This window comes from Cucurbita pepo, chromosome 3 (assembly GCF_057944985.1).
Source record: "Cucurbita pepo subsp. pepo isolate OVF chromosome 3, ASM5794498v1, whole genome shotgun sequence".
NCBI classification, from domain to species: Eukaryota; Viridiplantae; Streptophyta; class Magnoliopsida; order Cucurbitales; family Cucurbitaceae; genus Cucurbita; species Cucurbita pepo.
The window spans coordinates 605,444-632,975 of NC_141800.1; the positions used below are offsets into that span (position 1 = coordinate 605,444).

The window sequence follows — 27,532 nt, forward strand, 5'->3', positions numbered from 1 at the left end:
TCCTACCATAAACTAATGGGCCCACGCGGAAATCTGTCCAAAATAAGCCGCGTGGCCCAAAATTTGCTGTGATGCCTACCTTAATTTATTTTAAACTTTAATCCTTAAAGCTCCTTTTGGGGGATCGAAAATTCCTTTTTAATCATTTAATCAGCTAAAATTTTAAAATAATGGACCAACAATATTTGTTTGGTTCTTTTTTTAAAATATTATAATATTTTAGTAATATTTTATCATTTTTCATAAAAATTATGGTTTGTTTATACCGTTTAGGGAAATTTGACAATCACTTCCCCGTTCTGCTTAACTGTTTTGATGGATTATATTTGTTGAGCACTGTAATGGGCCATATCATTGGTATCATGGGCTTACCTTCGTCCGTATAAGGTTGGCCCAATAATATTGCAGGCCCACTACCGTGGACGGTGGCTTCCGTATCGTCTTCCCTTTCGAACGACGACGTTTTATTTGTGTCTTTCAGAATTCAAATATTCATTTCCCGCTATTTTTTTTTATTATTATTTTTTTTTTTCCGGGCAGTGGTCGCTTCAGATACCTCAGATGGAACCGGAGATGGCGAATGAGCCTTCTCCGATGGCTTCAGCGTTTTGATTTCTGTAGTTTTTGTTCAATCTTTGATAAGCGAGTTTTTCATTGAAGTGACAGTTCTGAAGTTCAGAATTTCACTACAATGGCGCCCCCAATCGCGTACTCTGCAATCGACGACAAAGATTTCGATGATGCGGCTTTGTGGGCTGTAATCGACTCTGCTGCTGCTGCTGCTGCGACTTCTTCCTCCTCCTCGTCTACATCTCGTAAGTCTGTAGCACTTAATTGCGTCAATAAATCAAACCCTTCCCCGCCGCCAAAATTCCCAAAAAGCCCTAGAACTCCATTCCAGGCGCAGAAAAATTCTAGGGTTTTTGTAGAGGGTGAAGTGGTGCATGAGCCTTGGGTGTTTCAACCTCCTCGGAAAATTGCAAGGACGTGTGCATCTGAAATGAGTGAGAGAAGTCCTCTTGCGGTTGTCTGTAACAATGCGCTACGGAATCCGCCTGCGCCGGTATATTTGTCTCCCGAAGCATATTTGTCGCCGCAGATTGCTTCTAGATCTGAAGGCTCACCAGCTTTTAGTGGAAGTGGGCTGACCGAGGAAAGGGAAGTTGCAAGGCATAGCCTCTCTGGGCAGTTCCCTTCAGTGTCTCTCTTTAAGGAGTATCAAAATGCGGCAATGGCGGTATTTTCTATATCCATTAATTCCACCTTTAGTTTTCATTTTTTCATATGATACTTTCCCTGCGCAAACCAAGCCTCTGTTTGAACAAATTTCAATTGAACAGGCAACCATGGGATAGCCCGAGCACTAAAAGTTAGAAACTTAAGACTAACAGTCAGAAACTTAAAGAATCCATTGGTATGTCATTCGGGAATATGTGTTTTATTTTAGAGTATACATTGTGGGAATCCAAGAATTTATCACTGAAGGGGTAGGAATCACATCAAGTCAAGGTCATAATCTCAATTAATTTCTATTGTAGGGGTTTCAAGGTTTAGTTAAAAGACAATAGAAAACGTTTTTCTTTCTCACTTGTCTCAAAGATGATGTTAAGCTTTTAAAAGTATTGCATGTTACCATGTTTCAGTTCAGATCAGGCTGTTGTGAAATATTTCGGGGCCATGAGAAGTCATTATTGGCTCGTTTTGGTGGAGGCCATGGAAAGATTTACTGTGAAGATTGAAAAAGAACCTAACTAATCTAAAGTATGGTTTAAATCTTAGTAAAATCCAATTTAAATGTACTAAGCAAGCCAGCATGAAAACTATTTCGAATATTTCCCTTCTAATTCTCTAAAAAGCTACATATTTTGCGTCTATGAATGGTCTTACTTGCTTTTGAAACCTTAATAATCTCCAATTGTGTCATGGGATTGAATTAAGTTTCTCTGGTTATGTCATACTGCCTTCCTAAATTTGCATTGGCTATCATCCCATGTCTTCTGTATGTATCTTGTCTCTAAATATTGTTTAAATTCTATATTCTTTGAAATTCTCAACGTACAGATTCTAGAGAAATCGGATTTCACCATGATTGCTGGGAACCCTTTCATAAAAAAATCAGGTGGAGTACTGTACTCTATGTCCTTTCATTCCAACATGGAGAAATAGATGTAACTGGGGCAGTTTACTTTATACAGGATGGAGGAAAATATCATTTTATTTCAATCTCTCTTTTGAAATCAAGGACAAGACAATTGAATTTGACGATAACCGCAATGTCCAGCGTGCTGAGTTTGTTGTTCGAGCATATATGCAGTATGTTTATGGATGGGACTTAATAACTTATCCATTATACTATTCCTATTTGTTTATTGATTCTGCTGTATTAAGCTCCTTCCACGTTATATAATCTTGAACTGAACTACACTCTTACATTAATTTTCTCAATATTAGAGGTGGTAGATTTTGTGATGGATGGGGCTCGTGTGAACGACGTGAGAAGAGATTTATAAAGCCAAATCATGATATTCCTAGCACAGCAGAAACAAGGGCAAAGAATAAGGCATGCCAAGTAAGTCATGTTGAATTGGTAACATTTTCTATTATGTAGGCTCAAATATCAATTTTTTCCTAAAGCCTAACATGTGAATTATCAATATTTGATATCTATGTAGAACGAAAGAGATTGCAGGAGTTTTGAACACATCCTCCTCTATCATGTTAATTTACCATAAAACTTTTGAAAAAAAACTTAAGATCTTAGATTTGAGCATATATATTCGACATTTTTGTACATATTGTCGAAAACTTTTACTTTTGTATGTCGTATGGATTGGATTGGATTGGATAAAAATGCTACATGTTTGATGCTCCTTTTAAATCCATTACCCTGTAGACTAGATGTGATTCATACTTAAACATTTCCAGGACCTGCTTGGCATTGGAGAGTATCGACCTGGTGCATCCCAGGGGCAAAAGTAAATACTTGCATGATTGATTCAGCCCACAAAAGTTCAAAGAATGCAAGTTGTAACCAAGCTGAGATCTCTCAAGGAACAACTGTAATGGAGAAACACCATCTACCAAAGAGAAGTTCATCATGGGTTCTTGTAATGTTGTAGGCACTTTCTTATCTTTGGTAAAACATTCATATCTTTTTATAGAAAGTGATTTAGTTGGTTGCACCTTTTCTTATGCACTGGCATTACAATATGTAATAATGTATGTTGTTGGTCCCACTTCCCCAGTTTGGAGGATCGTTTGGTTGTTGCGAAGTGATGTTACTTTCTTGGATGCCTGCTATACAGCACTTTATCATTATTCCTCAGTCGGTGCAGGCCATTGGTTTAGTGATAAACTCTTCTGTTCGAGCTCGAGCTGGATTTGTGGCCCATTGTCTGAAAAGGAAATTGGTTCTGCGGATGAAGCAATTAACTTACCATAACGTGGGACCTTCATAAATGTTTCATCATGTTGGGAGCTGAATTTTTCACAATTTTGGATGGAAATTGAGATTTAGAATAGGTGTAGCAATGACTAAAAATAGTGTGATGCCGATTAAGCTTTGATTTTCATTTTGGGTTACTGCAACTCTCAACTTTCTCCATTATTCTAATGGTTTTTGTACTCATTTTTGAAACATTTATATGAGTTAGAGAGTAATATTGTGATTTTTGACATAATAGAGTTAGTCTTTAAATAAAGGTAAAATTCATAAATATTTAATCTAATAATAATAATAATAATAATAATATACTAATAAAAATAAGTTTTATGCAATAAAATGTACTAATAAAAACACTTTCGTAGAGACTAATTTGAAAAAAAATCAATAATAAACTAGTAACAATTTTATGATTCACATATTAAATTACCATGAAAAAAAATTGGAATTAATAAATTAACGTAAATAGTAATACCGATAAAAGGGTGTTTTGGACATATTGGGTGTTGATAAACCAAAATGACGACAAGAAGCCCTTGGCGAGTGGCAGAAGAAGAAATAAAGGAGGGTATAATAGTAATTGCGCGAAAAGAAAATAGAATTTGGGAGTTTCCTTCTCTGGCCCTCCACTGGTCGTTAGTCCAGCTTCAAATCGGACGGCAGTAGGAAATTATTCTCTCACGTCATTTCCTTCCGCCAGCTCCCATGTCTGCTACACAGAAACTGCAATTCCTCCACAGTTCAAATTGACTGAGGCTGATATTTGCAGGGCCAAATGCCAATGGCGTCGTATGACAGCCATGTGATGCAAATTCGCAAGAGCAATCGTACATTCTTGTTCTCTCTATAATTTAAGTTTTTTTATAGTTTCTTCCTTGTCCATTCTTGTTCGTCGATTTCTTCGGTTTAATTATTTCACTTCGTCCTGAATTCTCCTTTTGATATCGCCGGATTTGACTCTTCGTCGTATCTCTCAAGCTCCGAACTGACCCCCTCCCCTTTCTCCTGGTACATTATTGCACTTCATGCTTTCAGATTCAACCATGGCTCAACAGGTATCCTCTCTCTCTCTCTCTCTCTCTCTCTCTCTCTCTCTCTCTCTCTCTCTCTCTCTCTCTCTCTCTCTCTCTCTCTCTCTCTCTCTCTCTCTCTCTCTCTCTCTCTCTCTCTCTCTCTCTCTCTCTCCACGTGAAAATTCGGAGTGCTTCATTTTCCCTAATCGAGCGTTGGATTTCGGAATGTAGGAAGATGGATGGCCATTAGGCTTGCGGCTTATGAACACCAGAGTTGGATTGGCGGGAAATCATGATCTCTCGGCCTCGGTTTCTTTCAATACTTTGCGCACTCATTCTCCTAGTTCCTTCACCGACTCTTCCTCAGATCTTGATACAGAGGTCTGTTACTTCAATTAGTTCCTCTTTTTTTTTCTTTTTTTCTGTTCTTCTTTTGCCTGTGTAACTGTGTATGCGTTAGAGAGGCTGAAAATTTAGCACATTATGCTTGATTATAGAAGAATTCCTTTTCTTTCATGCTCTCGTTCGATCATGCAAATACATTGCGTTGGGTTAGTCTCAAAAACTTCAAAATCTCTGGCATTGTCTTTTTGGCCCTGTTTTTGCTAAATTCCATCAGGCAATTGGTTTTTAGTCAACTGGATCATTCTACCATGACAAGAGCATCACGCTTGGGAGTCTCATTGGAGTCTCTAGCCTTCTGGAGCTGTCGCGAAGATCGACCAAAGGAAACGGAGTGGAAATACTCAAAGACAAAAAGAAGTACAAGTCCAAGCCATGGTTGTTTTCTTTATCTTTATGCATTAAACTCCGCCCTGATGCTGTGAGCTTGAGCAGTTCTCCTTCACTTGAACACTCTCTTGAAGCAGAAAGGAGAGCTCACAACCCGACCATGTATGGACCCAATGATTACTCGCCTGTTCGTCCTGTTTCTGGAACAAACTCTCTGTTTTCCAGTGATCAAGTTGCTCCCGTGCAGCCATTTGCACCGGCGATCACAGAGGAAAGCAGAAGATCAATTGGAGAACTTGCTGAAGATGGTTACTGTCAAGGGATTCCTCCACTATTTTCATGTCTATATTGCCAACTCATCAAATAATTCTTTCTTTCATTCCTATAATAACTTTGAATGCATTGTTTCACTACAACCTTTTCTTCATGGACAAATGATGCATGTCAAAAGTTATATGGTCATTTCTTTCATTCTACCATTTGGGTTGTGGGAGACTTATCACCATTGAGCCATTGTGTTTGGATCAGACAAATCAATGTATTCTCAGCTGCTACGTTCAGTCTGTTTACTGCCAAGTTAGTGAACCACTTTAAGTGACAGCCATGGTTAGCTTATTAACTGTTAGCATATGATAGAAGAAAAAACTTCAAATGGTCCTATGGATGCCTTTAGAAACTGTTTACTGCATATAATAAGCTGAGTAATGCAAGCAGGTTCTTCGATGTTTAGAATCAAACATCAATATCTACGGAAATCAAATCGACGCCAGTAAGAAAAAATAGCAGCAAAATAAGAAACAAACTCCTGAAAATCATCCAAAACGGAATACGAACATTAGCTCCTGCTTCGATCAGCTTTTGAACACAATCTACCCTCCCGCTCATAGCAGCCAGCATCAGAGGAGTCTGAAACAACCGAAAAATTAATCGATTCAATGAAAAAGAAGGACAACGAGTTCACAACAGTCAATTCGATCAAACGAACAAAAAACCTGATTATGCCGATTCAGAATATCGGGATTCGCATTCCGACCCAAGAGCATCGAAAGAATCTACATCAATAAATAAACAACTAAATTCTTCCAAAAAGAGGAAGAAGACTCCGCATCAACATCAAACAGAGTAAATCTTCAACTTAAACTCACATCGATCTGTCCATTGGCTGCCGCCACATGTAGGACCGTTGATCTTTGATGGTGGATGGTGTGGTGTGGTGTAAGATAGACGAATCAGTCTCCACCATGGCTCGAACACTTTCCACATCCTCATTCTGCAGAGCAGTGAAGCAGAGTCCATTTTCATGGCGGTGTCCGCAGCTCAGGCCCTGGCCCATTCCCTCTCCTTCAGCAACCTCAAATCAATAATCACCTACAAGATAGAACATGGAGAGGAGCTGGAAAAGAAGCTCACTCACCAGGCTTCAATGGAAGCCGTACAATGAGTTAGGGGATTGCAGCAGGCCCATTGGAAGAGTGATATTGAATGAAATGAAATGAATTGAAGCAGCCTCGTAATTTGAACCTGCCCGCCCAAATAGTTTCAGAAAGGAAAATACTTTATATTATTTTATATTATCTCCTCATCCTCATGCATGATATAATTTTTGTTGTGTATGAGAATTTCAACCAATTATTATTAATGGAATAATTATAGATATATTTGACATTTTAAAAAAATATTTCATTACAATAAATACGTCTAAATTAATTAATTTTCCGCCGATTTTTCTATTTAAAAAGGAAATATAAAACGTGGTTTTAGTCCTTTTTTGAAACTATTTCGGTGATTGGTCGATTTGCTTACGGCTGTAAAGTAAAAAGCAACGCACGGCCGCACAGTATAGATTCTCGGGCTCGATAACATTTCAGCCCAACAGCGGGTTCAATATTGGGCCTTATTATTTTACCCATTTGCATAATTGGGCCTCTGTCTTTTATTCGAGCCCACTCCAACTAAATTGTACGCCCAAGACTTATGAGGCCCAACAAGCCCATATATATTACCATTAGCGCCTAAAACCACCCGCTGTCTGAAGTTCGGCTACTCTAAAACCCTAGAGAAAACCATTTCCTCTCTTCGTTGCAGCCTACACACTCGCAGCTTATTGCTTAGTTTTCCGAAAATTCAGCCATGTCGGGCGTTGAGATTTCTCGTTCGGAGAAGAAAAAGAAGAAGCACCGGAGTAAGGATGACGAAGTGTCACCGGCTGTCGGTTCTGATGAGCAGCCGCCAAAGGACGTTGCCGACTTTATGATCAAGCCTCAAAGTTTTACTCCTCCGGTGGATACATCTCAATGGCCTATTCTTTTGAAGAACTATGATCGTCTCAATGTACGTACCGGTCACTACACTCCTTTGCCGTCCGGTTTCTCCCCACTCAAGCGGCCTCTGGTTGACTACATCAGGTATGGTATTCTCAATCTTGATAAACCGGCGAATCCTTCGTCGCACGAAGTTGTGGCTTGGATTAAAAGAATTCTTCGGGTTGAGAAAACGGGTCATAGTGGTACTCTCGACCCGAAGGTTACTGGGAACCTGATAGTGTGCATTGATCGAGCCACGCGGCTCGTGAAATCGCAACAGGGTGCGGGTAAGGAGTATGTTTGTGTTGCTCGATTGCATTCTTCTGTTCCCGATGTTTCTAAGGTGGCTCGGGCTTTGGAGACGCTCACCGGGGCTGTGTTTCAGAGGCCGCCGTTGATATCGGCTGTGAAACGACAGCTTAGGATTAGAACTATATATGAAAGCAAGCTTCTTGAGTATGATGCTGATAAACATTTGGTTGTGTTTTGGATTTCTTGTGAAGCTGGAACTTATGTTAGGACGCTATGTGTGCACTTGGGTCTGATTCTTGGCGTTGGAGGGCATATGCAAGAACTTAGGAGGGTAAGATCTGGGATCTTGGGTGAGAAGGATAACATGGTTACAATGCATGATGTGATGGATGCTCAATGGGTTTATGATAATTTCAAAGATGAGAGCTACTTGAGGAGAGTAATTATGCCTCTTGAGGTGGTTTTGACGAGCTATAAAAGATTGGTTGTCAAGGATTCTGCTGTTAATGCTATTTGTTATGGTGCTAAGTTGATGATTCCAGGGCTGTTGAGATTTGAGAACGATATTGAGGTTGGGGAAGAAGTTGTACTCATGACCACCAAGGGTGAAGCCATTGCTCTTGGTATTGCAGAGATGACTACTTCTGTGATGGCAACTTGTGATCATGGTGTAGTTGCAAAGATCAAAAGGGTTGTGATGGACCGAGATACTTACCCAAGGAAATGGGGATTAGGTCCAAGGGCATCAATGAAGAAAAAACTTATTGGAGAAGGGAAGTTGGACAAGCATGGAAAACCAAATGAGAAAACTCCTTCGGAGTGGATGAGGAATTTGGTTTTACCCACTGGTGGTGATTCTTTGGTTGCTAGCGTGTTTGCTACTGACTCTGCAACTGTTGATGAGGGTAAGCAAGAGACAGAAAAAGATGGTGGAGGGCGTAAGCGAAAACATGATGAAGAAACCGAAGCTGCTCCTGCTAAGAAACTGAAAGCTGAAAAGACTGAAGATGCCGAAGAAGTTGAAGAAGGCGGGAAGAAAGAAAAGAAGAAGAAGAAGAAAGACAAAGAGAAGGGTAGTGGTGAACCTTCGGACGAGGAGAATACTGAGCGGTCGGAGAAGAAAAAGAAGAAGAAGGACAAAGAGGGTAAAGAAGCAGGTACACCGGAGACACCGAAGTCGGAGAAAAAAAAGAAGAAGAAAGATAAGGAATCTGGCGTTGGTGATGTTCAAAATGGGGAAGCAGATGATCATGTTGATGGGAGTGAGAAGAAAAAGAAGAAGAAAAAGAAGAATAAAGAAGATGCAGAAGAGTAAGTTAGAGGGATCAGATTCTTACATTTTATTTGGGTAACTCTGATTGTATGGCTGTCCATTTCAGTTTCTTCTAGATTTTGCAAGTTCTTTCTTTCTTTATTACGCATTTGCTGTAGAATTTTTGTTTCAACATTTCGACTCTGTTCGATTCTACCATAGTATCTTCCTGGCTATCATCTCTTGGATTTATGGTCTCTTTTGATATCTTTGATTCCATCTTTTACAAGCTGATGGGCCCATCCTTGGGACAACCAAGGATTTGACATTTCTAACGAAGCAAATGAAGAAGGGTGGAAGGAGGAATGGCCCATATAGAACGAACATCTATGAGCTCAAGCAAATCAATTTTGTTTTTGTTTGTATAATTTGAGATGTGAAATCAAGTTGAGATTTACTAGTTTGCTTAATCCCTAATATGAGTGTTGTTCCTCTTTGTTGCTTAGTATGTTTTGATTTTATCTGTTTTCACCAAGCAGATTCCAAATTTTCATGGCCGATCCAAAACATCATGATCTCTGACAATCACGAGTTCTTCTCCAACTAGAACGAAACTGCTAATCATTTTAATTTTATGAAATGTATATTTTTTTGCATAATTATACGATTATTATATAATTGTATTTGCATAAGCATTCAACAAGGACTTCATGGCCCAATGGATAAGGCGCTGGTCTACGAAACCAGAGATTCTGGGTTCGATCCCCAGTGAAGTCGCTCTAGATATATTTTTTTAAAAATTTCCCATTTATCCATCGAGTATAAACGTACAATAGTCTTTTCATTCTTTCCCTCCGTCCTTATTAGTGGGGGTGGTAACATTTGAAATTTTCTTTGTTGTGAAAAGGTTGGATGAAACGGTGTCGTTTGTTAAATAGAGCACATGGACCCCACATATATTCCCATGCAAAAAAGAACATTATAGATATAAAGGAAGACCGTAGTACACCACAAAAGCCCTAATCTAACCACTAATCTCTCTCCTCCCACAATGGGTTGGATGAGAGAGAAAGGGAAAGGATGAAAAGAAGCTTATAGACTAAGAAACAAAGGGAAAGGAGTCCTTCTTCCTTCTTCCTTCTTCCTCATCCTTCTTCCTTCTTCGTTCTTCCTCATCAACCTTTACAAAAGATAAACACAACCCAGAAAAACACACCTCACCATGAATTTCTCCTCCATTCCTCCTTATCTTGATCCTTCCAACTGGCACCAGGTAACCCTTTTTCTTTTTCTTTTTCTTTTCTTTTCTCAATATTCCCCTATTTTCCTCTCTTTATACCTTCAGTTTTTCTTTCTTTTGAATATTCTTCACATATTTCATTCCATTCTCTCTTATTAATTTCCCTCTTATTAATTTCCCTCAGCAACTCACCCATCAACTGGGAACCACCACCACCACCACCACCACCACCACCCCCGGACTCAGCTCCCAGCTCCTTCCTCCACCCCCTCCTCCGCCCCCTCCCCCACCCCCCCATGGCGTCGGTGCTCCCACTTCCATCCGCCCCGGTTCGATGGCCGAGCGAGCTCGAATGGCTAATATTCCCATGCCTGAGGCAGCATTGAAATGCCCAAGATGTGATTCAACCAACACTAAGTTCTGCTACTTCAACAATTACAGCCTCACTCAACCTCGTCACTTTTGTAAGACATGTCGAAGGTAAATATTTATGATTTTATTCAAATTTATTAATTTTTTTGCTCTTTTAATTCCTTCCATAAAAGGGTTACTTAGCTTAGCTTAGCTTGTATGGTTCTAAATTCAAAGGGTATTATATAAATTTTTTAAGATTTCATATTTTTGGCTCCGCTCTTGAAGGTACTGGACTAGAGGTGGGACGCTGCGAAGCGTTCCGGTCGGGGGTGGGTGCCGGAGGAACAAAAGAAGCAAAGGGAGAAGTTCAAAGTCGCCGCCGGTCAGTTCCGACCGACAACAAACCTGTGGTTCAGGGAATTCCTCATCAAGTGCAATAGCTTCCAACAACAGTGGAGGTCTTTCCCCACAGATTCCACCTCTCCGCTTCATGGCTCCTCTCCACCAACAACTCAGCGACTTCGACATCAGTGGCTTCAACTACAGCGGTGGCCTCTCAGCTCCGGCCACCGTTACCGGCGACCTGAATTTCCAATTGGGCAACACTAATTTAGGTGGAGGAACAAGCATTGGATCTCTCTTGGGATTTGACCAACAATGGCGGCTCCAACAACAAGCTCCTCAATTTCCCTTCTTTTCCGGGTTAGACCCTTTCGACGGTGGTAGCAGTAGCGGCGGCGACGGACCCAGCTGGGAAATGAGGCAAAAATTACCATCAAGCTCAAGGAATTTAACCCAAATGGGGAATTCAGTAAAAATGGAAGAAACCCCAGATCAAGGTAATAACATTGGAAGACAATTAGTTGGCAATGAACAATATTGGAGCAGTGGATCAATGGGATGGTCGGATCCTTCTGGTTTCAGTTCTTCATCTTCAACAAGAAACCCATTATAGAAATGTTCAGAACTAACAGTTTGGTCGGATCAATGGGATGGTCGGATCCTTCGTGTCATCATCATGGTTACCTCAAACCCTAGAAATATATGCTACTTTCTTTGTTCTCTTAAAAATCATATCTTTGAGGGTTTTTTTTTTTTTCTTTTTTTGTTTTTTAATTTTAATTTTAGAATTAGTATTTAGGATTGGAGTTGAGAATGAGAATTGAAAACATTTTATTACAATATAGATTATTGAGACTTTGTGTGTCCCTTCCTTCATATGTTATATGATCATATCAATATCCCAAAATGCATGCTTTCCAATATTTTCCCAATTGTTGCATAATAATGACATCTCTCAAAACCCTAAAACATCTCACATTTTTTAATACGAATTTAGAACTTTCATGATTACGTTCATTTCGATTCGACTTCTAAATATAGATTCTCGTGAATAAAAAACACTAATTATCGTTTAATTGTTGAACTAGGGTTTGCTACTCGTAATTCTCCTTTTAACACCAATGGTACTAAAAACCCATGATAATAAACATATTGTTGAATCTACAACTCTCGACGCCGACACGAACATCGTTCTAAAACGAGGAAATTGGAAGTAAAAGGTATGAGAGCTTTTATTTGTTTAGAACAAAATTCCCATAAAGGCTATATATTATATGGTTATGGGAAATGCATTTATATTCTGCAAAGTGAGTTTTTGTTTTCTATAAAAAATTTCTTTATTCTAGACAAAGGGTTTGTAGTAAAACAAAGGGATGATTTTTTTTTTTTTTTTTTTTTATGTACTTTTTATTTCTTTTCATTTTCTTGAAAAAATTAATAATAAAGAAAAGTATGTTATATGCCAATGCAGTTTTGACTCTGAAGAAGGTATCAATTAATCTTTTTCAATATCGATAAAAGTCGAGTCGTGAATTGTAAAGACGTTTTTCGAATTGTATATGAAGAAAAAACAATTTCCTTAAACTCTAAATTTGGTTTTAGTTTATCCCTCGAAACAAAGCTATTAAGCTAATTAGTTATGGTTGCTTTTCAACTATAACGGTTGGTATTGTCCTCGAACTTTCTTTCATGGATTTTCCCTCACAATTTTAAAACATGTCTGTTTCGTTCCCATTTTCAACCTACGTGGGATCTCACATACTCGTTGTATAAGAAAATTTTCTACTTTTGTTTTTCAAAACTATTTTTTAGGAACGAATTTTATTGTAAGATGATGGGTTTGATTTCCGAGAATGTGGATATTGACCCAAAAAAGGAAGAAAGAAAAAACCCAACCCACTTACACCGGGTCATGATTACGATATTCCTTCTATGATGTGAGGAAGTAAGATTTTGGAAAACCCATGTTTGAACGAAGAAGGGAGACAAAAGGGGTATATGCAGGGAGAACACAGTCCAACACATACCAAAAAGCCAAAGATTTTGCCCAAATCAGCGCTTCCTTCAAAAAAGAAAACCCCATTAAACTCATTTTGGGGTTTATACATATCTATATATCTATCTATATATATATATCTATATAAGCTTGTCATTGTTCCAATAATTTGGTCTGGTCTTTGCAACAATTCCAATGAAATGGTGTGTTCATCATTTCATTTGGTTTAGTACAAACCAAATGATTACCAACTCAATTTTTAGCACAATTTTTTTACGTACGCTTCCCTAAAAACTTCTACTCTACCTTGATTCAGATGTGTAGAGACAATGTCTAAGATCTCACATCAGTTACAGAGGTAAACAAAAAAATTATATAACGGTGTGAAAACATCTCTTTAGTAGACGCATTTTAAAACTGTGAGTCTTACTAATAAACAATATGTACTAATAATGGGCTCGAGCTTCTACCCAACAAAATCGCTCCCCATGAATATATTCAAGAAAAAGAACAAAAAAAAATAAAAAAAATAAAAAAATAAACCGCTGGGAGTATAGTATTGACACGCATCACAAGGCGACAAAGATCTGTTTTGTCAGTAACGTGTGGGTCCCACTCTTAGCTTCCATGTTTGAATTGCACGCACTTTTCGACTGCGTGAAATTGCACAAACTTACAAGAAAGAAACAAAATTGGGTTCTCCACCCTCAAATTCCTCACTTATTATATAAAACCCCCCTAAACTTACTTAAATTACACAAGGTACACAGGACAGTGAATATCACATTTTATATCATTATTATTATTTATTTAATTAATTAATTAATATTAAGAGTATATAAATGGGTGTGTGTCTTCATTTTTGTGCATTACTTAAAAAGGGTGGTAGTCAAAAGCTAGCAATGAGTTTAAAGCTGAATCTAAGCTGCTTTCTTTTCTTTTCTTTTTTCTTTTTTTTTTTTTAGTTTGCTTTTACAAAAATCGAGGGCGCTTACTAAGAGCGCATAAAGCACTCACACACTCTGGAAAGAAACTCCCATTTTTGCTTTTTTTTTTTTTTTCTTTCTTTCTTTAAATAAATATTTTTTAATTTCCAACACAAAATCTAGTGGTTGGTCGGTTTGTCGAGGGGAAATAATTATGTAACATTTGACAATTATTACGAGATAATCGCATCGTAATTATACAAAAGAACCAGAAAAAACAATATATATATATATATATAGTTACATCAACACATCGTTCAACGTGTTTTATGTTCATTTTGAATATGTTGATGGAAGACATGTATCTGGAACATGTTTGGAATGGTACAACTTAATTTGCTGTTTATATGTATTTATGAACAGTTGGGATGCAGCAGCTTTCACTTTATTATCTCTCTCTACGAAAGAATGAAGGATGTTTGGTGAAGTTCAGAGGTTATCCCACATCAACTCAATCATGCATGCAACCATGGCCCCATACACATTTGAGATTCCCAATTAAACATCACACACACACACACAACAAATTTTGCATTTTGGTCCCCCAGCCATTAGTGGACCTATCTCTATCAAACCCTAAAAACAACACAACATAATTTACTTAAATCGTTTCGTAACGAGCTTGTTTGACCATTCTAACTTAGCATCGAAGAAAATGACGAAGATAATTCTGTTTATTTATTGTTTAGATGGTAGAAGTAAAAAATACGAAATGGGTAATAAAAATACAGGGGAATACCCATGTTTCCTTGCACTATCCTTTACGCTCTCGTTGATTCCAACATAAAATTTGTACAAAACAAATATTTTTGGCAGTCTCATTTGAGTTTAGATATCGTCATCTTTAGCCTTTTCCTCAAGATTTTAAAATGTGCCTATTAGGGAAAGGTTTTTACACCGAAATCTCACATAGAAGCTGCTACACCATACATAGCAGTTCTTCGTTATTAGAAGTAGTCATTGGAGCGGATTCATTGAATAATAATTTATATATAAGAATAAAAGTATTGGTGGGAATTTTAAAATGGGTTTGTCAAAAAAAAAATAGACATCTTTTTAACAAGTTGAAGGGCCTACTTCACATTAGCATCAACCCCTTTTCAACCTATAGTTTTCTTCTTTCGCCCATTAACTTTGACCCTATAAGCATCCAATGAACACACACAAAAACCTTTCTTTTCTCTTTGGATTCGTTTGAAGGGAAAATTTTAACATTTAAAATCAATAATTAAACATAAATTAAACGCACGATTTACATATAGGGGTAAACAAGTCATTTTGGCACGATGTATATTGTTTTAATTAAACACATTAAAATGATTAATAAAAACTATAAAATTTATATTATTATTATTATTATTATTATTATTATTTTGATATGGATGCTTGCGTGAGGAAGCACTTACAATAAAAAGAAAAGGAAGAGTATTTATCTTTCTTTTTTGGATCATAATTGGCAGACGTCATGGCCGAAAGCAGAGGCCTTTCTTCAATGAATCGTAGAACGACAACAAATGGGCGAACGTTTGGTCTTGGTGGCTTTGGATTCTGCAAAACGACAAGTAGTCTTAAAAGCGATTGAGAGTGACATCGACCTTCGAAGCCCAAGTAAAATTGGGCCCAAGTTATATGAGGTTTGGGCCTGGCCCTAAATAAATTAAAAGCTAAATTATAACAAATCCTATAATTTCACTTCATACAACCAAAAATAACTGTTGGGTTTCAAATTTTCTGTACAGAGGAATCAATACCTTTGCCAGATTATCTACATTGTCTGGGTCTGAAGTTCTCATGATCAAGAAGCTTCATCAGAAGCTTTTCCAGCCTCTTTGAGCTGCTGGTTGGTTTAACAGCATGGGGACTGCCGTAGCCCACACACGGACCCGTCTCTGAAACCGAGTTCCTTACGCACCAAGCACCCAGTGTGAACTGCCCGTTCGACCTCTTTAAAAGCTCGGAATCTATTCTGTTAAGTACTGAACTATTCTCAGCGAAACTCCGAGCAAAAGGGAGACCGCTTTGGACCATGTCGATGAAATGTTCAGACGTTAGATTAATCGGGTGCTGGTTTTGGGTATTGTCCCACTTCATATAATGCAAATCTTGGTTCACAGTAGTGTTTTGGTAGTCCTTGTGGTTACAGATGATGGTGTGAAAGTAACCCTCTGGAGAAGATAAGAAATTGGTGTAGTACATGAGGAGAGTCCGAGGGAGATTGTCCCATCCCCATATGCAGAATTCCAAAAATGGCTTTGTGAGAACCACCCATGAAGATCCTGCCATGGCAAAGACTCTTTCATTATCCGAGTATATTACTTCTAACAATGTCGAACTACTCGAGCGGATAAATTAATGTCCAAACTCCTAAATTCTACGACACCGAATGAAACGGTAATCTGCTAATGTCTACAACTTTTCATCTCATTGACTTGAGTTTAGCTCGATTTATATCTCGTCCAACGTGGAAATATCTAGAATAATAAACCATCCAAAGGGGTGGAGATGCCTTACCAGTAAATAACTTGAACGATGACGGTATTGATCTTCTCTCTTTTGCCCAAAACACTCCAGATTTCTTTGTATGATACAAGGCAGGATCTATTATTATAGTCCTGGCTCCCAAGTCCCTAGATCAGTTATAAAACAATTTAGATAACAATGTGTTCACATCCAAACCGATATTTGTGAATCGTGATGCAACGAAGAGGACTAGGCTTACTCTTTCCAACCAAGATTACTCGAGTGCTCAACGAAGTTCAAATCCCTTGGCAAGAAGGAGAATACATGCAAAAGATCTGGAACATGAACATATATTCAGTTACATGACCCAAAAAACAATAAAGCTCACGAGTCGAACATCAAACATCGTAGTACGGCAAATTCATTTATTCTTCATAAATATCAGCATCACAGAAAAAGAAGAGTTTCTGAATTCTTGCAACATGATTTTACAAAATTCAACCAGAACAGAATTGGAAGGTAATGAAAATGGCTGCTTAATGTCTGTAGCCTCACAAACTTTAATAGGGAGCAAGATCATAACAAGTATCCCAAAAATCTAGGAACTGAACAATATATTTAAGCAGATTATGAATTGAACACCAAGAACTCAGCCTCTTAACCCTAAGAAAATTTAGACATTTACCAATTGATCGCTTATTGAGCTTTCAGATTCACTCACAAAAAGAAATTGAATGGGAAGTCAAAAAATAACTAATAAAATCTTAAATATCAACAAAATAAACAGAAAGTTCGTTGAATTCTATACTTAGTATTAACTTATTCCAATTTTAGTATGAACATATATACATGGAACATGGCAAAACTGAAATCAATATCGTGTTTACAAAAATTGGGGAATGTTTGCAATAAAGCGAGATCCAATAGTTTATGATCGATATACACTTAACAAGCTCGATGAACTAAATTGAATGCCAGGAATTACATTCTTAACCAATTTTAGTCCGAATCCACCTCAATTAACAAGCAAATGCCAGTTCGACTATGTATATAACATTCAACTTGAGAAACGGCTGTAGAAATGAGCTAAAGAAATTACCGTCTTGCGAGAGCAGAGGATAATCGGAGGCGCTGAGATTAATGAACCAATCCCAATCCCTAGCGCGCTTCAGCAATATCGCAATTGCTTGAAGTGTAGAAGCAATCATAGTTGGACCTTTATCAGTGATCAAATTGGCCTTGCCTACAACCATCACATTCCTGAACTCTCTGAATACACTCTCCGATTTCACATATTTCGCCAGTTCGAGTCTCTCGGCATCCGAAGCTTCAAGATCGAGATGTAGCAGATAGTAGTTCCTCGGGTGATATACCGCCTGAAGAAGCCGCCTCATCGATCCACCATCTCCTTTGGTTCCTGATATGAAATACGCAAATCTCGGCAATGGAGGAAGCCCTAGCTCTAGCATTTCATTCCCATCGGAGTCTAATACCAATCTCGTTGTGCCATGAGAAAAATCGGCGTCGGAAGAAGATTTAGGGTACCCGGGAGTAACAATTAGAATGAATATCAGAAACAGCAAGCAAAATACCCCCAACGACATCAGCCATTTCCGATCTGGATAATAGGGATTATGATTCTTCTTCATATGAACTTACCAATTTCAAATTGGAATGCGATTTCTGAAGACGAACTGACTCAAATTGGTTGCTAGAAGCTTAAACCCAAAACCTCGATCCGAACTTACAACTCAAAATAAGCTGGGTCGAGTTATCGGACTTGAACCATCGTAGATGAAAATGGATTTACGGGCGTGTTTGAAGATTTCGATGCTTGAGAAAGAGCTCGGAAGGTAAAAGTGAGCTGTCGGCGCACCGGTCAGTGGCCTACTTGGTTGGTAAGAAGAAAATATAATTAAAGAAAAAAAAATTAATTGTTAATTTATTATTTTGCTGCTTAATATTTAGTCACCAATACAATTTAAAAATTCGAATATTAAAAGTTTATCAGAAAAAAAAAAAAGAATAAATGTGAAAAATTCAAGAGTCCCAATATTAAAATTTAAAAAAAAAAAAATTTGTTAAACCAATTTGCACTTATTTACAGTTATGTTAGTTAAAATGGGTTTCATTTTCTTGTTCTTCAAGAATTTCTACTAATAATAAGACTTTTGTCCTTATTTATTTATTTTTATTTTGTCCCAAATTCTATGAAAACAAAATGGATTCATGAGAACCAAGATGTTAATTTATAACCATTTATATTATATTTAAATATGCATTAAATCTTATTTTTCATATATAACTATGGAGGCTCATTTTGTTTTTATTTAAATAAAATAAAATAAAATGTTACAATTTTAGAATTAATTTTCTATTTTTTTAGAATATAAAGATAAAATTCAATATTGCGCTTTGAATTTCAGAATAAAAAACAACCTAATTTTCAAAGCTATGTGGAATTGAAACCGATCTAATCCACAACAATCCACTGAAATTCACGAAATCGAGATGAGATTTGAACGTAATTTGTTCGAATTTGCAGTAATCGGAATCTCGCTACATACAGAGATGGAAGAAGAAGAAGAATTTCAAACTAAATTTCCGGCATCCGGCAGTCCTTGATGGAAATCGTCGCTTCTAGAAGCCGCCGGTCGCCGCGGCGCGCGGTTATTAATCGGCCGCTTAACAGCGATGGCGATCTCCGCGCGACAAACCGGGCAATTAGGGTGAGAGTATAACCACATATCGATGCAATCCACATGAAAAGAGTGTTTACAGGCGATGAGTTGCCGGATCTCCTCGCCGTCAACGAACGCCGACAAGCATACAGGACATTCGTTGCCGACTTCCTTACCAACCTCGTCCTTATTGTACTTAAACGTCACAGCCACATCACTATAAGAAGAACGATTTCCAGCTACAACGGTGACAGGAGCACCGGAGAGCCTAGCGGATCTCCGGCGCCAGAGGCGGAGGAGACCTGGCGGGCACTTGATGGCGAAGAAGAAGGAGTAGACAAGGGCGGGGATGGCGATGACGGCGATGAGACCGAGAATGAATTCAATTGGAGAGAAATCGTTAGTCCGATGTGTCGTCGGGTGCGGCGGCGTCGATCGATTCATCAGGGCGGCGCTGGTGTCCATTTGGGACATGGTTTCTTATCATTTGGGAGCTCAGGTACAAGATTCGAGTTTTATTATTTTTATTCGTAAGATTATTAGTTTTTAATGAAACAAACAAAATTAATTTCACTTAATAAAATGAATTAATTTTCCTTTTTTTCTTTTTGTAAAAAATAATAGCAATAAATCGATTAGGTGAGGAAAATATTTGGTTAAATAAGGATGAGTAAAGCAATAATTGAGGGGTTGCGGCTGCGTCAGCATGATGGCTATGCAGCTTGGAAATGTGGGCCATGGGCAAGCCCATTTACTTTTACTGGACCAGAAATACGATGTTAAGGCCCATTAAGGCCCAATTACTCATGGTCGTTCTTATTAAAAAAATTATAACATTTTAAACTCGTTTTTTTTTTAATAAATATTTTCCATGACCTATTCATTTGAAAATGAGAACAAAAATAATTGTGTTTAAAAAATGGGAATTATTGTGAATATTTAATGAGTGAGGTGGGCAATTAAAAATAAAAATTATAAAAAAGAAAGGGTTAGGAAGGCAGGTAGGACTTAGGAGTCAATAATTAAAATAAGAAATTAAATTTATATTTAATTACCAAACCCACTTGAGAATCAAGAATTCACATGAGTTTTATTTATTTAATAATAATAACAATACTTTGTTTTCTATATTAAAAAAAGCTAAAATAATAATAATAATAATAATAAAATACCTCTCTTACCAATAAAGGACACACCCTCCATTTTTTATTCTTTTCAATGTATAATATCCAAAAACATTTTAAGTCATATTTATTTGGTTGCCACTTTTGAATTTAAGGAGCATAAAAATAAAAAATATAATATATATAATGTTAATATAAAAGCGGTATAAGTAGGAACATGGCATAGTCAAAATTATCACCCACTTATCATTATCGACTTTAAAGTGTCATTATTTAAATGTAGACTAAGTCTAACGTAATGTTCAATTATGTTGAACACATTTAATTACATAAAAACATTATTATTAATTTTTAGAAAATAAAAGGAATAATTTTGAGTCAAATTTCAAAATCCAAATTGCAAGTAAAAAAAGTTAAACATATATTTGATGGGTAAAATTAATCATGGTAAAATTAATATAAGCACTAGTTTTTATATTTAATTTAAACCATGTAATTATATATATATATATATATATATATATAATTTAAATTTAGTCTTTATAATTTATAATAGAAATAAGTCAAAAGATGTGTAAAGCTTTGAGGTGTGACTTAGGGTATATTATTGGTTTCCTTTGAGGCGGAAAAATTGGAGATATTTTATTGTGATGATAGGGAACCTAAATAAATAAATAAATAAATAAAGCTGAATATATTGAAATGAATATGCACCACAAGAATATAAAAGCAAAGCACCCTACTTTCCCCCCCTTTTTTTTTTCTTTTACATTTCTATATATCATTTATTGAATCATGCCCAATTTACGAACGTGATTGAAATATTAAGACAGCGTTTGTCGAGTAAGTTTGACATTATAGCTTGAAAGTTTAGAAAGCGGTTTAAATAACATAAGTTTAGAAGAAAGTGGGTACAGTCTTGAATGGTAGACTCGGTTTAATTTTCTTAGTCAGTTCCTAAATAATAGTAAGTTTGACCCATATTATAAATATGAGCGGATTTATATATACTCCCGATCAAATGATTAAATATTGGAAGCCTACTACGCGAGGGAAAAAAAAAAAAAAAAAACTTATGTGTGCATTTCAAATATTTTAGATTTAAATTATGATATGAAATTGAGAGAAGAAAATGGCGATGGGTTATATCATATAATATTTGTAACAGAGCTTATGGTAACGTAATCATTGATCCAAATCAACTTGTTTGTTCCACCTGTTTGTTGTAACAATGCTCTGCACTTTCCTCCTTCCTTTTCCTTTTTTGCTTTCTGGGTGGGGATTAGGCTTTTGTTTAAATCAATCTTTAATAAAATAGGAAGCTCCATTTTACTTTATGGGAGTTGGGAAGCGGTGATCTTATTGCGTATGAACAAACTTTATTCCTAAATCTAAAGTTGAGCTATTTGGGTTTGTCTTGATAACAAATATTTCCATGTCCAGTAAAAAAAGTGGAGAATATAAAGGCAACAAAGATTTTTGTAATGTGGGATATGCTGTGATTGTGGTTTTGACCATCCAAATTTCTCTATAAAGCAACCCTCTACGGCATCTGCTTCCAAAATCACTCGTTCCCCATTTTGTTGAACCTGCCGCGCCCCTGTTTGGTTCCATTTTATCTCTACTTTTTGGGGGTTGGGAAGAAGAAGGGGGGAAGAGGAACAAGGAGAAATTGAAGAACTGAAGCTATTGAGGGATGGTTGTTGACGACGCAATGGAGATGAACGTTGTTGTTGGTTTTGGAGGCCCTTCTACTTCTCGATTTCCCGATGCTTATCCCAAAAGGTAGATCCCTTCGATTTCTGGATTTTCTTTAGATTTTCTTCACCATTTCTTGTAATTGTTGATTTCTATGATGGATTTGATTTGGGGGAATTTTGAGATCTGAAATCGGCGTTTCCCAGTGATTTAGGGCTTTTTTTTTTTTTTTTTTTTTTTTTTAAGGTAGGTTTCGATTCAATATAGGGCAATGGAGATTGAGAAGTAGATGTTTGAATAGAAATTGGTTTCTGTTTGTTGTGGATTGGATTTTCTTCTGTGTTTATGATGCTGTTCTTCCGCTTATCTGTTTCTATTGGGATTCTTTGTTCATTATTCTTTGATCATCGAGTCTGTAAGCAATTTGTTCTCCGTTTGGTTAATCTAGGGTTTTGATGGAGGGAAGATACACTGGAGATTGACATCATCAGAGTGTTTACAGCGTTATTTTCTTCAGTCAGCGTTGTTCTGTTCTTCTTTTTTTTTTTTTTTTCCTTTTTTTCGCATCTGCAATTTCAATATTGAACTCTCAGAAACAAACATGGCTCCATAAGAGATGAGCTGAAATGGGAGATTCTCTCCTCACAGCCCTTTCACTAGAGAATCATCATCCATCTACACTTTTATTCATGGATCCAAGTGCCTCGTCTCACGAAGAACTGGATTTGGAAATGAAGAGACAGATCGTCCCCTCCCGTCCACCCGACATAAACTTACCTTTGTCGAATGAATGCAGCTACACTTTGCAGCCATGGAGTTCTGATCATTGTAACATTTTAGATGTTGGGCTTGCTTCACAAGTTTATGATACTGAAACTTTTCTTACTGTTCCAAAGGTTGTAAGAAAATGTACCAAGCGAGTAGACAGCATTTGGGGTGCATGGTTCTTCTTTAGTTTCTACTTCAAGCCTGTGATAAATGAGAAATCGAAGGCTAAGATTATTCGTGACAGCAAAGGTGTTTCGGGATTCGAGAAGTCGGATCTTAAGGTCGATGTTTTTATGGTCCAACATGACATGGAGAACATGTACATGTGGGCTTTCAAGGAGAAGCCGGAAAATGCATTAGGTAAAATGCAGCTTAGAAGTTATATGAACGGGCATTCTCGCCAAGGCGAGCCTCCTTTCCCATTTGGTGCTGAGAAAGGGTTCGTTCGATCACATAGAATGCAACGGAAGCATTATAGGGGTCTCTCGAATCCTCAGTGTGTACATGGGATCGAGGTTGTTGAGTCTCCGAATCTAATGTCTCTCGACAAGGAACTACGAAAGAGATGGGTAGACCTAACAGGTAGAGACTTTAACTTCGCTATCCCACCTGAAGCAAGTGATTTTAGCTCATGGAGGAACCTTCCTAGCCCAGATTTTGAACTCGAGAGGCCAGTTCCTCCCGTCAAGAGTGCTTTAAATCCTCAACCGAAGAAATTGCTCAACGGATCGACGCTAAATTTATCAAACCAGATGTCAACCCTCAGCAACTGTGATATGATGGATTTATCATCTGTTACCAGCAAGAGAAGGAAAAGCTCATCTCCTAAAATGAACGACGATGATTGCGCATTGATGGTCAATCCTCCCGACTGGATTTCGAATATGGACAAGCACTCGAATGGCGTACAGTGGTTGAACGACTTCAGTGGAGTTATGAAGAACAGCCACGGGCCTGTTACAGCTGCAAAGGCAATATATGAAGACGGTGAAGGCTACTTAATAATTATCAGTTTGCCATTTGTGGATCTACAAAGGGTCAAAGTTTCGTGGAGGAACACGCTCACGCATGGTATTATAAAGGTTTCTTGTGTGAGTACATCTCGAGTACCGTTCATCAAGAGGCACGATAGAACTTTCAAGCTTTTAGATTCGTCTACCGAACATTGTCCTCCAGGTGAATTCGTGAGAGAGATTCCTCTTTTGACTCGAATTCCTGAAGATGCTAACATTGAAGCGTACTATGATGGACCGGGATCTGTTCTTGAGATCATGGTCCCCAAACTCCAGGAAGGTTCAGAAGAACACGAGGTTCATGTTTGCCTTAGACCACTGCATGGCGTGAAATCTAATATTAAGTTGAGATAGGCAGTTCAGTTGTGAAAGAGAATTAAAGGTTGCTGTCTTGTTTGTTGCCATGGTTGTTGTGATCGGTTTACTAACTTATACCACAAGATAAGAATTGTACGGACCTCAATCTGTTTATGGTATTTTTTGTTTTTTCAATTTACTGTATTATTATTAGTCTTTTTTTATGCGTATACTGCTCCGTATTACTAGAGTTGCTAATGCTCCTGAATTTCCCATCTTATGGGATTTAAATATCCTCCAAAATCTGAACCAACCAAATTGGATGAGTAGAAGAACCTAATCTGGACCCGTAGAATTGGGACGATACAGAGGGGAATCTATCATCTATCAAGTTGAGATCGGTAATTATTTTGGAATGTACGTACTCATTGTGTTCGAAACGGTGTTAATAAAGAATCCATGGGAATTTCCAGATATATTACTCAAAAGAATCGATTGGAATTGAGAAAATTCTGTCCCGACTCGGTTGAAAGAACCAATGTGTGTCAAAAACGGTATGCATACACTAGTGTGATCAAGAGTGTAACCAAAAAGTATTTGTGATTTTCAATTTTAATATTTTGTATAAACATATTAGCTTGGATTAATTATTTTCATTGCCATTCATTGTAATAATAAAATTATTAAATTATTAATTATTTTCTAGTTTATTTGGTATAATAAATGTGGAGGATGTTAATTAACTAGAGTTAGAACAAAAAAGTAGTTAGCTTAATAATGGTTATTGAGATCAATTTTGTAACCAAATAAATTTTCATTGTTGAAGTGTCATTAATTTCTATTCATTACAAATCAAACGTAGAGAGAATTAAATTGTTGAAGTACAACATAATAAGCAGAGTGTTTATGATTGGAGGTTTTACCTCAGAGTTGAAACCCTCCCTCCGACCATGTATCACCGCCACCGGCCTTCCCACTTTGACCACTTTGACCACTTTGGCCCACAGTTTTGGGAACAGATGCTTCATAATGGTGATCGTCGTAGCCATCATCTTTGTGATCATCCCACCCAGCCCACCCATCATTACTATGGGAGCCACTCCCTTTGGTTGTTCCTTCCTCTTTGCTGTTGTCTTTGGTATTATTATTATTATTATTATTATTATTATTATTATTATTATCCCAATCATCCCAAGAATTTGATGCTTGTCCTGTTCCACCAGAAGAACAATTCCATCCTCCTTTCTTATCATTCTCCTTCTCCTCAATTTCTTCATTTTTCTCAGTCTCGTTTCCTTGCCCCCCATCGTTCTTCCAGTTCATCCCATCTTTGGCGTACTCTTCCACCTTCAATGAAGCCATTGCCATTACACCTCTCATGATTCCCCATGTCCTTTGCCCAATCTCTGTTGTTTTTGCTGTCACAACATTCACCGTTTCATTCACTTTGTAATCATACCCTCCCTCCTTCACCTGTATAAACAAATCATTCAAATTCATTCTTCTTCAATAATGATATCAATTTCAATGTAAGTACCTTGGTTGTCAGCTCCTTTGTGCCTGCTTGAACAGCATTTGCAGCCGACTGAGCGGCAGAGGCAGCAGCCAGAGATAATTTACCAAATCCCTGAAACGAAACGATGCATCAATTGATCAAGCAAGCAAGCTTAAATGAAAATTCAAACAGAAGAATCTTCATAATACCTGAGAAACAACAGAGAAAACGTCACTTTGGGGATCATTTCTTGGAGATGGTACATGATTGTTGGAGGAGCCAAATCCAACATATTTTCCTCCTTGTGATGGCGGAAGTCCTTCGGGCCGGGAATCATTCTCGGCCAACTTCTTAGCGAAAAAATTGTCTTTATTTGCAGCAGAGGCCTCCAATTGAGACCGTGTGTAAATATCCTCGGTCGATCTGGACCTGGAATGCACCCCTCCGCCGCCCATGCCTCGAACATCGCCAGTCGATTGGTTACGCCTCATCATATCATTGGACGGTTTAAAATTGTCGTCGCTATCCCAATTATCCCAACCTCCGTTGTTCACCTTACTCCCTCCGCTGCCTGCTCCTCCACTAGCACTTTGCGCCAATGGAGGCCTCGATTTTCCTGCTCCAATGTTTTCCTTCACAGCCGGTGGATCCTTCCAAGATCGGCCCTCGGCAAGGGCTTGGATTCGATCCCTGTAAATTCCAGCCGCACTAGAATTGTATTTAGTCACAATATCCGTCTCCTTAGGTATTCCGTATTGCGCAAGAAAGGCGTTGAGGTGCTCATTACCCCCAGCCTCCATCTTCTTGATCTGGATCTCAGACCAAGAATCCATTGTAACGGATCTAACAAAAGATATATGAACACCAAGGCCACGGTGCTTCCCGGAGCATTCCAAACACATGAAAACGCCATAGGAAACGGACGCCCATTGCGGATTCTTCTGGGAGCAATCCACACAGACCTTATTCCCCGGCCGTGATTGAAGGTCCCGTAGCCGCCGTGACGCCGCCATTTCGATCAGATCCAAATGAATTCGAAGATTAAAAGTAAAGAAAAAGAAAGGTAATCGGAAAATCCGAAAACAGAAGAAAAATCTGAGAAAAATGTAAACAAAAAACTGTTGAATAATGTAAGGGAAGGAGGGCGGGCGATTAAAGCGCAACCTCAAATTCAAATCAGTTTCTTCTTTCGTTGCTTCAACCTCTTCCTGTTTCGGCGAGACACACCGACACCCTCCACAAATCGTCGAAACCTCCTCCTTTTTAGCGGTTCGTTCCAACAAGAAGGAACGAAAGAGGAATTCATATGCATTCCACTCGCGCTATAAATATTGTTTTTAATTTTTTATTATTTAAATTTTCATTTTCTTTGCTCGAATGTTCTTCTGTTTAACACTTGGGCTTAGTTAGGCCCATTTCCATACAAAAGTTATCCATCAAAAATGGGCCTGAGCCCACTATCCCAACTAAATGGGCCGACAAACTACGCGGGTTTGCTCTTGGGCTTTCTTCCTCCTTGAAAAAAATTGGCCCAATGTACGATCCACTACTCTTAGGATCTTCTTATCAATATCATACCAAACATTATTTATAATTTTTTAAAACACACATAAAATCACGTTTTTTTTTTAAATAAATTTTCAAATGATTAAATTAAAAGCTTACAATAAAAATGTGAAGGTAACGCTTAATGAATTTAATATTTAATATGCATGGAAGTGGAACAAAATTTAAATTTTATTAAAAAATTTATCTATTTTTTCGGCACATAAATTGCTATGATAATACTAAATTATAGGGAGGAGAAAGCCATTTAATGGGAACCTCAAAATTATCACTGAAAAAAAAAAGGAATTTTTTAAATTAAAAAAAGGCAAAAATGAATATGAAAAATTGATCAATAATGTGAAGTTGGTTGATGTCCGTCCATGTTGTGTTTAAATTATTGGCATTAATTATAGTTATTTTATTTTTATTAATGCGTAGGGTACAATAATATAACTTGTATTGGCCAATTACAATAATATATTTTATAAATTAAATGAGAGACATAATTAAAAAAAAAAAAAAAAAAAAAAAAAAAC

At 37.5% G+C, this 27,532-nt stretch overlaps 8 protein-coding genes, 1 long non-coding RNA gene and 1 other non-coding gene across 14 annotated transcripts; 6 read left to right on the plus strand and 4 right to left on the minus strand.

Annotated features, from left to right (window-relative positions):
* The first annotated feature begins 503 nt into the window (after positions 1 to 503).
* LOC111790777 (peptide transporter family protein) lies at positions 504 to 3,291 on the plus strand. Of its 2 annotated transcripts, XR_002814558.2 has the most exons (6): positions 504 to 1,237; positions 2,062 to 2,119; positions 2,196 to 2,313; positions 2,452 to 2,569; positions 2,926 to 3,136; positions 3,246 to 3,291. XR_002814558.2 is itself a non-coding variant. In XM_023671834.2 (5 exons), the coding sequence occupies exons 1-5, from the start codon at positions 692 to 694 to the stop codon at positions 2,977 to 2,979; spliced, it is 894 nt and encodes a 297-aa protein (XP_023527602.1). In that variant the 5' UTR covers positions 504 to 691; the 3' UTR covers positions 2,980 to 3,291. The 2 variants fall into 2 exon arrangements, 1 of the variants encoding a protein (XP_023527602.1); XM_023671834.2 differs by having other exon boundaries at positions 2,926 to 3,291.
* A 744-nt stretch (positions 3,292 to 4,035) lies between these two features.
* Positions 4,036 to 5,689, plus strand: LOC111790778 (uncharacterized). Of its 3 annotated transcripts, none has more exons than XM_087122569.1 (4): positions 4,036 to 4,269; positions 4,478 to 4,497; positions 4,687 to 4,836; positions 5,090 to 5,689. In XM_087122569.1, exons 1-4 carry the CDS (start codon positions 4,218 to 4,220, stop codon positions 5,552 to 5,554), a joined length of 687 nt encoding a protein of 228 aa, XP_086978695.1. In that variant the 5' UTR covers positions 4,036 to 4,217; the 3' UTR covers positions 5,555 to 5,689. The 3 variants fall into 3 exon arrangements, with proteins under 3 accessions (XP_086978695.1, XP_023527604.1, XP_023527603.1); XM_023671836.2 differs by having other exon boundaries at positions 4,045 to 4,269; positions 4,421 to 4,497; XM_023671835.2 differs by having other exon boundaries at positions 4,050 to 4,497.
* A 128-nt stretch (positions 5,690 to 5,817) lies between these two features.
* LOC111790780 (uncharacterized) lies at positions 5,818 to 6,727 on the minus strand. Its single transcript, XR_002814561.2, has 3 exons — positions 6,333 to 6,727; positions 6,180 to 6,239; positions 5,818 to 6,093 (listed from the first exon to the last, which is right to left on the minus strand). It is a non-coding gene; the product is annotated as an uncharacterized LOC111790780 (long non-coding RNA).
* A 529-nt stretch (positions 6,728 to 7,256) lies between these two features.
* Positions 7,257 to 9,233, plus strand: LOC111791001 (H/ACA ribonucleoprotein complex subunit 4-like). Its single transcript, XM_087122568.1, has one exon. The coding sequence runs from the start codon at positions 7,318 to 7,320 to the stop codon at positions 9,055 to 9,057; it is 1,740 nt and encodes a 579-aa protein (XP_086978694.1). The 5' UTR covers positions 7,257 to 7,317; the 3' UTR covers positions 9,058 to 9,233.
* Positions 9,234 to 9,698: 465 nt separating this feature from the next.
* TRNAR-ACG (transfer RNA arginine (anticodon ACG)) lies at positions 9,699 to 9,771 on the plus strand. Its single transcript has one exon. It is a non-coding gene; the product is annotated as a tRNA-Arg (tRNA).
* A 246-nt stretch (positions 9,772 to 10,017) lies between these two features.
* On the plus strand, positions 10,018 to 11,797 carry LOC111791192 (dof zinc finger protein DOF3.6). The gene is made up of 3 exons (XM_087122102.1): positions 10,018 to 10,267; positions 10,419 to 10,714; positions 10,874 to 11,797. The coding sequence occupies exons 1-3, from the start codon at positions 10,217 to 10,219 to the stop codon at positions 11,541 to 11,543; spliced, it is 1,017 nt and encodes a 338-aa protein (XP_086978228.1). The 5' UTR covers positions 10,018 to 10,216; the 3' UTR covers positions 11,544 to 11,797.
* Positions 11,798 to 15,229: 3,432 nt separating this feature from the next.
* On the minus strand, positions 15,230 to 18,275 carry LOC111791528 (Core-2/I-branching beta-1,6-N-acetylglucosaminyltransferase family protein). 2 transcript variants are annotated; one of them, XM_023672914.2, is made up of 5 exons: positions 17,472 to 18,275; positions 16,632 to 16,707; positions 16,424 to 16,539; positions 15,664 to 16,188; positions 15,230 to 15,460 (listed from the first exon to the last, which is right to left on the minus strand). In XM_023672914.2, the coding sequence occupies exons 1-4, from the start codon at positions 18,019 to 18,021 to the stop codon at positions 15,674 to 15,676; spliced, it is 1,257 nt and encodes a 418-aa protein (XP_023528682.2). In that variant the 5' UTR covers positions 18,022 to 18,275; the 3' UTR covers positions 15,230 to 15,460; positions 15,664 to 15,673. The 2 variants fall into 2 exon arrangements, with proteins under 2 accessions (XP_023528682.2, XP_023528681.2); XM_023672913.2 differs by having other exon boundaries at positions 15,230 to 15,560.
* Positions 18,276 to 18,760: 485 nt separating this feature from the next.
* LOC111791144 (RING-H2 finger protein ATL33) lies at positions 18,761 to 19,518 on the minus strand. The gene has a single exon (XM_023672375.2). It carries the CDS (start codon positions 19,516 to 19,518, stop codon positions 18,964 to 18,966), a length of 555 nt encoding a protein of 184 aa, XP_023528143.2. The 3' UTR covers positions 18,761 to 18,963.
* A 1,909-nt stretch (positions 19,519 to 21,427) lies between these two features.
* LOC111790979 (uncharacterized) lies at positions 21,428 to 24,148 on the plus strand. Its single transcript, XM_023672129.2, has 2 exons — positions 21,428 to 21,962; positions 22,324 to 24,148. Exon 2 carries the CDS (start codon positions 22,502 to 22,504, stop codon positions 24,008 to 24,010), a length of 1,509 nt encoding a protein of 502 aa, XP_023527897.2. The 5' UTR covers positions 21,428 to 21,962; positions 22,324 to 22,501; the 3' UTR covers positions 24,011 to 24,148.
* A 599-nt stretch (positions 24,149 to 24,747) lies between these two features.
* LOC111791317 (putative ADP-ribosylation factor GTPase-activating protein AGD6) lies at positions 24,748 to 26,750 on the minus strand. Its single transcript, XM_087122084.1, has 3 exons — positions 25,658 to 26,750; positions 25,491 to 25,580; positions 24,748 to 25,426 (listed from the first exon to the last, which is right to left on the minus strand). Exons 1-3 carry the CDS (start codon positions 26,459 to 26,461, stop codon positions 24,878 to 24,880), a joined length of 1,443 nt encoding a protein of 480 aa, XP_086978210.1. The 5' UTR covers positions 26,462 to 26,750; the 3' UTR covers positions 24,748 to 24,877.
* Positions 26,751 to 27,532: the final 782 nt, after the last annotated feature.